Source organism: Buceros rhinoceros, unplaced genomic scaffold (genome assembly GCF_000710305.1).
Source record: "Buceros rhinoceros silvestris isolate BGI_N320 unplaced genomic scaffold, ASM71030v1 scaffold6928, whole genome shotgun sequence".
NCBI lineage: Eukaryota > Metazoa > Chordata > Aves > Bucerotiformes > Bucerotidae > Buceros > Buceros rhinoceros.
Window position 1 is genome coordinate 55,956 of NW_010428520.1, and position 9,564 is coordinate 65,519.

At 38.9% G+C, this 9,564-nt stretch overlaps 1 protein-coding gene across 1 annotated transcript in view; it reads right to left on the reverse strand.

Moving 5' to 3' along the window:
- MTR (5-methyltetrahydrofolate-homocysteine methyltransferase) overlaps window positions 1–9,417 on the reverse strand; it is a 30,184-nt gene extending 20,767 nt beyond the window's left edge. Inside the window, exons 1-8 of the mRNA XM_010142305.1 lie at window positions 9,345–9,417; window positions 8,112–8,224; window positions 6,608–6,748; window positions 5,756–5,941; window positions 4,991–5,170; window positions 3,895–4,011; window positions 3,658–3,798; window positions 566–655 (exon numbers count right to left, since the gene is read on the reverse strand). Of these exons, the coding sequence (XP_010140607.1) occupies window positions 566–655; window positions 3,658–3,798; window positions 3,895–4,011; window positions 4,991–5,170; window positions 5,756–5,941; window positions 6,608–6,748; window positions 8,112–8,224; window positions 9,345–9,357 (981 nt within the window). The 5' untranslated portion in view covers window positions 9,358–9,417. The remainder of the gene's footprint in view (window positions 1–565; window positions 656–3,657; window positions 3,799–3,894; window positions 4,012–4,990; window positions 5,171–5,755; window positions 5,942–6,607; window positions 6,749–8,111; window positions 8,225–9,344) is intronic.
- Window positions 9,418–9,564: the final 147 nt, after the last annotated feature.

Consider the following 9,564-nt stretch of genomic DNA (forward strand, 5'->3'; position numbering starts at 1 on the left):
CCCCCCCCCCCCCCCCCAAAAATCACAGTGCAAGTACAAACGGATAATTTAGATAGTGCTAGTATTTAAGAATACCTTCAAATGTGTATTTAAAATAGGTTTTCTTAGGAAATGACACACTAGTTCTTAGGCATATAAAGTTATTCAAAGCTTTTGTGGGGACAAAGTAGTCCCCACTATTAACAGCTTTGTTTTTCTTAACCATGTCATAAGAAAAAACAAATATTCAGAGATTGCTTCCTCAGCACAAGTGCCACTCAGTACAGTACTGTTAAAAAAAAAACCAACCAACCACTTAAAGTAAAAGCAATGTGTTTCTACCAATCCTAGCAAAAGAAACTGAGGGTCAAAATCTTCCAACATGTGAAGTTTAAAGACAAATCACTGTAATTTTCTCTGTTACTGAGTCAATTAAACATATTAAATACATTATTTATTATTAATTAATAGCTTTTAAAAGAATGGCAGTTGAAGAATTTTTAAAGCCAAATGCGTCCCTTAAAGTCTGAGCTGAGATCATGTCTCTGAGATCTGACGGCTAGGACAGTTTTCTGCAGAGATCCACCTTTATGAGAGCATATTCAAGCCTTTCCTCCACAGAGCTTTTCCGCCACTCATCAGTCTGCACAACTTTTTTTCCTCCTTGGGCATGATTCTGAAAAGGAAAGACATCCATAGGAGCATGCAAGGATAAAAGTACTACTATGGACTTTCAAAAAAGTAAGGAAAATTTCAAGTACTGACCCATAGAAAAAAAATGTAGACTACTCAAAAGGGTTTTTATATATACACGCAAATCATATTTCAAACACCTGCGACCATCCCAAAGAATATATATATACACCTCAGTGAAGATGAAAACAAAACAATGGGGAAAAAAAAATAAAGACAGAGCAGTTTACTAATTTTCATGCTCTTAAAACCAATGAAATCACTAATCCTAAGGGTTTTACTTCTGAGAATATAAACTGATTCCTCGCCCACACACTAGACTTTGTTTTAAAATTCTAATTAATTTGGCACTAATTCAGTTTCTGCTGGAATGGGTTATTTCGTATCACAGATGTGTTTTCAACCAGGCGGCCTACAGAACTACTGTTTCTCATGCACACAGACTGACCCAAACCCTTCCATATTTTTTGCCTCACACTCACATTCCCCTTTGCAAAGGCTAAAAGGGCTTCGCAATGCAAGAAAGCTTGTAACCACCCACCCCAGGAAGCCTCATGGAAGAGCACCCCATCCATTACTTCAACCACCACACTTGAGGCAAGCAACTTCTTTTCCTCCCTCGGTAATTAAACATAACCTGACATGTTTCAGTCCTATACTTTTGAGTGCTCATCAGCAAGGTTTGAACGATAGAGCCATGGGAAAAGCAGTAAGATCTTAGTCACGGGAACAGAAATCAGAACAAGTTTTTATTCATGTTTATACGAATGTTAGCTAACGCCACATCTTCTCGTTGCCAAACCTTATTCCCCTCATAGCTTGTAAAAAGGAGAAAAAGGAGGAGCAAAATGTTGCCCAGAGAGGCTGTACGGTCTCCATCCTCGGCTATATTGAAAAACCACCTGGACATGTCCCTGAGCAACTTGCTCTTGCTAACCCTGCTCTGAGCAGGGGGGGTGTACCACCTCAGCCTTTCTGTGACTCAAGTAAAAGGTACTAAGTGCTCCTCAACCTCTGGCCAGACACTTTAGCAAGGGAACCATTCCAACCTAAAAATAACCCATGAAGCTGTAGGGACCACAGAGGCAAGCACTACATGCAGATCTTTAAAAACAGGATGACTATACTGCATGCTGAGGATGAAAAAAAACCTGCCTTTGGAAGCACAATCTCCATTGCCATAAACAGGACAGAGTTTCAATTTGAGAATGTCTGCAGCTATACACTTCACGGAAAATGTTTTTTAATCTCAAACTTCAAATGAAGACTGATCTCCTAAATCTGCAAGGATTTAGTTCCTCATTTTTCCCCACAGGTCTGGCATTCAAGCAACTGGCAAGGTACATTACTGTTACCTAAAAAAACTATGGTGCTCTGTAAGAGGTGCAATACTTGAAATGAGACTACACATTCTATGTTCTTTGTGTGGAATAAACTGTAGTAATTGGAAATAAAAAGAGCATATGTATTTACTGACTAATGAATAGACTTCTGTGTTAAAAAAAAAAAACACACTTTGGACAAAACAACTTAGAGCCATTTGATTCCACTAATATCAGAGGAAGGTCTGAATAAATACTTTGAAAAATGCTTCAAACTCCAAAACCTTACATAATAATCCTTCTCATTGGCTGAAAGCAACTGTGTATTTTGAGTCTTCACATTTGTCCAGAGCCAAAATGAAAACCAAGTCAGGATGCTTACCTCCAGTGAAAACATAAAATATTACAACCTTCTATATTTTAATAGAGCTTTTAAAGATGTTTTGAATCAGTCGTCTTTTTTTTTTTGCAGCTGAGGCCTGTTTTACTCCCACAATAAAATTACCACCATGAATAAGAGCAAAGATTCCAGCAATGGCTTCCCAAACTTCTAGACCCAGGAGTTGTCATTCACTTCCATTTCTACTTTTCATGCTCTACTTAAATTCACATTCTGCCTTCTGCAGAAGCACTGCTTCAGCAATCCCTCTCTAATTCCCCTTCCTTTTCTTTTCTTTCCCCTTTATGCAACCCTCAATACCCTGACAGTAAAACTCTTCTTACACAGACAAGACCACTGCCAGATGAATTGCTTAGACACTAAAAGCACCATCTAAAATAGCATAAGCATAAAGGAGAGGTACAGAGTCTCCCTGTACTGGTTTTCAACATGTTGCCATTATTCCTAAAAAGCTCACGCCACTGCAGGGCAAACTACAAAACAAATAAAGCTATGCATGAAATAGTACCTCCAGGAGCTACAAAACAGGCACACAAGTCTTGTGCGCTTAGATCTAAGAGACACCTAATTCAAAGAGATTTCTGCTGTGTGTTCTGCTTAGAATAGGATTTCACTAGTCATTTTATGGCTGATAATCTGAAAACCTTTGGGTGTGTAATCTTTGCCTTTTATCACCACTGTCATTACAGCATTTCAAAACCACTGAATATCTGATCCTCACTCTTGACACGAGCTGCATGAACTGAAAGTCTATGGCACAGCCAGGGCCCACAAGAGTCTACCTATGCTTTTACATATGCTCCAAGCAACCATTACCACCAGACAGACAGGTTCACTTTCTATGAGCTTGTCAATTAAGCTCCAGCACCAAGTTGTGAAACGGTTGTGGATTGGCCTTTTCTGCGTTTTGTTTGCTTGTGAGGGTTTTTTTGATTTGGGGAGAGTTTGGTTGGGATTTTTTGCTTCTTACTGGTTTTGGGTTTGTTATTTTTTTAAAATATGCCTATGCAGCTTGGTCTTCTGAAGAACTCTGGTGCAGGATCTTACAAGGTACCTACAAAATTGGAGAGGCTCAGTCCATCAGAGTTCATGTTTTATTCTATATTAATAACTGAACCACTTTTAGCATCATTAGTAACTTCTAACTCCCACTGTTAGATTGACACGTGCAGTTTATAGGTTGTTCTACATAGCAGCAGCAGCAAGGAGTTGAAGTCCAGATGCTAAGCTAAGTACTATTTAAAGATTAAAATTGGAAGTTACCTGAGCATAGTGTAGAAGTTTCTCTGTCGCATCAGGATCTTTGTTCCAGATTAGATTCTCACACAGCTGCAGCAGTTCCTTGTGGATATCATCATACACTGGCAGATTCCCAGCATTCACAATTCCCATGTCCATGCCATACTGCAAAACAACACACAATCCCCCAGACATGGCTGTCCAACACAGCACTGTGTATCTGCCAAGTGCAAACACATGGAAGCTAAAAGCACATCATACCTTAATTGCATGGTAAAGGAACACTCCATGCATTGCTTCTCGAATGGCATCCATTCCTCGAAAGGAGAAAGACAGATTGGAAAGACCTCCACTTATCCTGGCTCCTGGCAGTGTTTCCTATAGGAATTGAACATAGATTTTTAGAAAACTGCTTCCAAAAAGGAAACCTAAAGCAAAGCATTCAGTCCACAAAACAGCTGCAGTGCACTGGCTATGCACCCTTTCTCTCTTCCCTCTTTCAAATCCTTCTAGTTCATTCTAGATCTTATAAAATTAAAAAGAAACAATTCAAACCTCTGTCGAAAAAGATACAAGTAAAAGGACAGATCCAGCCTAGTTATGTGTAAACCATGGTTTCAATAGTCATAGGTGCTATTGTAAACAACATATCAGTTGTCCCAGAGCAGCACTCAATTTTCCCCATGCAGACCTACTAATAGCTCTTCCACCCCTGACTCCTCTGGAAACAGGAGCAGCCAACCTGCCTGCTTGCATATCTCAGAAGTAGGCTGTAGCTGAGCAGCTAACCTCAAGGGTGGTGCCTCCCTTCCAGAAGCCCTGGGGTGACAAAATAGCCTGGGGGGTGTTCAATCCCCAGACTGCTACTGACAGAGTATCTCCAGATCAATTAAGCTGCCTTGTGAAACATGAAAGTGCAGTTTCCTTAGCTGTATTCAGGTGATGGTCTTCACTGCTGTACCTTCTTACACACAGTTTAGCTAAACAAAATGTCAGGTTACTGCATAAAACCCTTCCACAGTAATGGAAATTACATTAATTCAAGAAGGCAGCTTTCATGTACCTTCAAAGAGGTCCTTTTGACTAGAACATGGATGTGATTGTTACCTCATTTAATTCATATATTTACAGTAGAGAAAACGGATTGAAATATATTCACAGAAGTATCTGAAGTTCTATTGGAAATAGAGCAGTATCGGGGAAGAGAAAGAGTCCCCCTTACTAATGTAAAATGAGTATTGTTCTACAGCAGTGGGGTTTTTGTTGATATTTGGGAGGTGTTTTTCTGTTGTGTGGTGGTTTTGGATTTTAAGTAATCTCAGCAACATACTTCAAGTGAAAATAAGCTTAAACTTACTTTTATGGTTTTAGTAGCATTGATAAAATTCACGGCATACAGGTTATGTTCTTCCATTCCAGTTCCTATGGTCAAAATATTAGGGTCGAATATTATATCATTTGGATCGAAGTGCACTTTTTTCACAAGGAGGTGATAAGCTCTGGAACAGACTGCAATCTTGGTTTCTGTTTCTGTTGCCTAGTGCAGAAAAAGGATTCTGACATGAAACTTACAGACAAGAGAAAGAACAGGCTCCCCAGAAATAATTTATAGTTCCAGTGATTCAAGATTGAGAATCTGAACATCACATATATTAGAGAAGGAATATATATAAGAATTTTGTTTTAAAAATACCACCACACCGGTACATGAAGTTTTGACTCAACTCATTAAAAACAATTTTGCTCCACAACATGTCATCATCCTATGCAAAGTTTTGTACATGTTTTTTGACATAACTAAATTAATTCACGAAGATTCCACTTTCATGCAAAAGCCAGTTTCCGAACGAAAATATCTATGAAGGAGGGAAGAGTTCAGCATGGCTGAAGAGCAAGAGACACACTCTTGTGCTAGCACAACTGTACTTGAGAGCAGTACCTGGATCTCTCAAAATGTGAGCAGGTAAGAAATGCTTATGTATCAGGATCAAAACTATTGCTAAGACTATATTAGACCTCTTTGAATTACCTATGTGAATGAAGCAAAACACTTGCCTCGCACTAGAGTAAGAAAGGCTTGTACTCAAGAAGAAAAGCACCTCTCCTTTAAAGCAACACTCACCTGCCCCATTTCATCAAAAGCCATGACAACCACAGCTGCTCCATACAACTTAATTTTCCTTGCTTTCTCCAAGAAGTCTTCCTCACCTTCCTTCAGACTGATGCTGTTTACAATGCATTTCCCTTGGCAACATTTCAAACCTGCCTCAATCACTGAAAAATTTGAGGAGTCAATGCACAATGGCACCTGTAAGTAACAGAGAAGTAAGCTGGGGAATACATACAAGTTATGAATTAGAGTTCCATATGCTGTTTGCCCATTTGGACATAAAAATGCACACAACATTAACTCATTAATTAATGAATAAGAAGTTTCCAGATGGTATTTGTAGGTTCACTTTGCTTTAAATGCAAAACTCGGAACAAATTTAACTCAAGGGCTTCTATGGCAATTCCATCACATATCACATAAGAGACCTCTACTTTTTCCTGTATTGTCTTGTGTTTCTGAATTAGATACTTGCTTTTAGAGACCGCACACTGCAGGAGTATCTTTTAAAACCATTCCATATCCATAGCAATTTTAAGTTTTGTGGAAAGCAGTATCATTATGCACTCCCAATATACAGATTATGGCTCATAACTGCTGCAAAAGGAACCTGCATTCCGCTTTCCCAACCTATGAAAAGGACTGTCAAATTTAGCTGAAATCAAAAAATGTTAAAACCTCTGCTTCCCCCAAAGGCTTCCCTACTACAGAATGTATTTCCTCTTGGGAGACACCTGGATCTGCTCATTATTATTATGCAACTAAGTGGGTTACTAAATAAATCAATAAGAAAATTTTCTGAAAGGAAATTTCCAACTCAATAAAATGTCTTTTTATTGTGCTTTAGAGTGACTCAACTACAACCTTTGCAATATCAGGTTCTGAAGAAATCAAGTTACAAAATCTGGTCATTGCGGCAGGGCCATCCAGCATCCCATCATCCATATTGATGTCAAGAACCTGGGCCCCCATCTCAACTTGCAATTTGGCTACACTCAGGGCTTCCTAGAGAAGAAAGTAAAGAACCGAAACAACAGTCAGTAGACAAAGTCTTACCATTGTCAGGATAACATTTCACTTCTCCGAAATAAGCATGCAGCCAAAAAATTAAAAATTTGTAAGACATCCCATAAGAGAATAAGGAAATGGTCTGTGATGTACAACAACATACAAAAGGTCTTAGCATGGCAAAACTGATAATTAATTAGTTCTCAAAAACATGAAAACAGAGACCTGTCATTTAGACAGTTGGTCATAGGTATAATTGAGTGATTTAAGACTTGCATGATAACACAGACTTCTGACTGCACAAGGTTCTAAGAAAACAGTCTCTGTGATGCTATGACCTGAGTGTCTTGTATCATAAGCTCTGCTGTTTTATAACACAAAGTACTTAATTTCTGGAGGTTGTTCAACAATTTTTCCATCTGCAGAATATCACCAAATGCTAAAAAAGAAATACTAAAGCTTTCCCTCCAGCTCACATAATTATCTGAACACCCATGTCTGCCTTCTCTTTTTTTGTGACTCTGCAGACTGCGGAGACAAAAAAGAACAAGGTTTTTAATTGCACACAGTCCCTAATAACCTTTGTTTAAAGTTCTCTCTATTTAAAAGGTCTAGCTTGCTTCATGACTTTTAAAAGCTTAAGAGTCAGACTTTCTAAAAAACAAACTAGGGCTTTAATTTTGATGGCATCAACTAGAACAGCAGAGCATACTCTGATGCAGGGTCTCAGCTCTCAAGAAATTTCACTTTACTATTTATTTGAACGTTACAGTAACAATTCACAGCAGTAAAGAATAAGCCCTCCAGCCTTTTCATTTCTGCCCTGCGGCTGTTTCAAGAAAGCGATTACCTTCTAAGCACCTTTTTATATAGCAGCTCTCACATAGTGTGCTGGAGCCAGAAATCAAAATATATAAAGGTTAAATGCAACCATAATGTTGACCGGGACTGCAGAAGGGATGGAGAGTGAGCGCTGCACAGTGACACAATCTATCCCAAGTCACTTGTACCCCACATGTTGGAAGGGGAGATTACATCCACCCTCCCCCCTCTGTAAATCCACGCCTGGCTACAGCACAGACCAGGACATCACCAGCTGCGTAACTTCACTCAAAATGAAAGTCATGTTTCCTGTAACATGTGTAAAAAAAAAAAAAAGGCCTTGTAGAACCCTTCTCGCAAATTTATTAGGAGCTGGTAAGCACAGCAACAAAGGTCAGTGAGAAAGTAAACCCTCTTTGCTTTCTTGTTCTTTTAACTGGTGAAGAATAGTGCTTTGTTAGCAAAACAAACAAATAACAGCACAATGGAACAAGGAGAAATCAGAACATTAGCTATAAAGATTGTTAAAAATGTATACTTCATAGTGGCCTGCCATGATGAGTTTAGCAAACTTCCGTGATCCTGCAACATTGCAGCGTTCACCGATATTAACGAAGTTGGTGTATGGCCCAATCCTGAATGGCTCCAGACCTTAAAAAGATATTTTTGAACATACTTGTAAGAACAGGGGGAAAAAAAAAGTGACACAGATAAAATCCCTTTTCTGTAAAAGAGAGGTCTCTCTCTAAGAATAGTGATTTCTCAGCACATCAGGATGTGCACAAATCTAGTGAGTAATTAGCACAGAAATGCAATGAAACAACTTCCAACACTTTCAACAAAGATTTCTATCCTTCCTCAATGACAGTCTGTAATTTACCTGACCCATAAAAGAAAAAAAACAGCCAATTTTTGCAATATAAAATGACATGAAGCTATGACACTTTGGGCATCTACGTGTACGCACAACTCTAATTATGTTATCTCATGATTCTGCCACCACCAGAGGAGAAGCTCACTGAATTAACTGACAAACAAGGACAGCTCTTAATCACATACCGATGTTCAGAGAAACTACCTCAGTGGAACTTTTGACTAGCAGGCAACTCCAAGTCAAACAAACATCATAGCAGAACAGAGTAAGATAATGCATGAAACCACACCCCATGATTTATTTAATTTATTTTGAATTGATTTGACTTTGAGATTAAAATACCAGACCAAAAAGAAGGTACTGTTTTACTTAGATATGGCCCAAAGGCTTAAAAGGCCTGGCTGAGGAACACACAGATGGAGACCTCACTAAAATTAAAAACGTTCTAGACCTGGATGTTTTGCTGAAGCACTGTCCCAGTGCAACTGGATTGACATCTGAGATAATACTGGGCAGTTCTCTCACAGCAGGTGCACTAGGATATTGCCCTAGCTTTCCCATCAACTGTAGTCAGGTTACCTGATCTCTCTGTGCTTGACCCTGCCCTGTTGCAAAGCGAGGATAAAGACACTCACCATTACCAAGTGTCTGAGACATCCAGAGTAAAATACGTGGGCTTGGTTATATTATACAATATACATATTCCATGTAATAATACGTTTAATTAATCCTTTGGCCAAAGCAGTAAGATTTACACCTGGTTACACACCTATAAGCTTGGTGGTTTCAGGGAGAGCCAGAAACTCATTGTGCTGTTCTGATCAGCAGAATAGCAAATGAATGTATAAAGGAAGGTTGCAGCAGTTTTAAAGCTCAAACTGTTACACTCCATTTTACCTGACAGCAGCATGTATCCTGGAGAGAGAGAAGGTGGAACACGAGGCTTACAAAATTTCACAGCTTCAGCAATTTTCCTGAGTTATACAAAGAGTAAAATAAAAGTAAATATTTTATTAAAATTAAACCACTCCAGACAAGACTCAAAAACAACATACTGCTTCGGTAGTCATCCCCCTTCATCTCCTGATCCGTGTTTAACCCTCGCTTCTCCATCCCA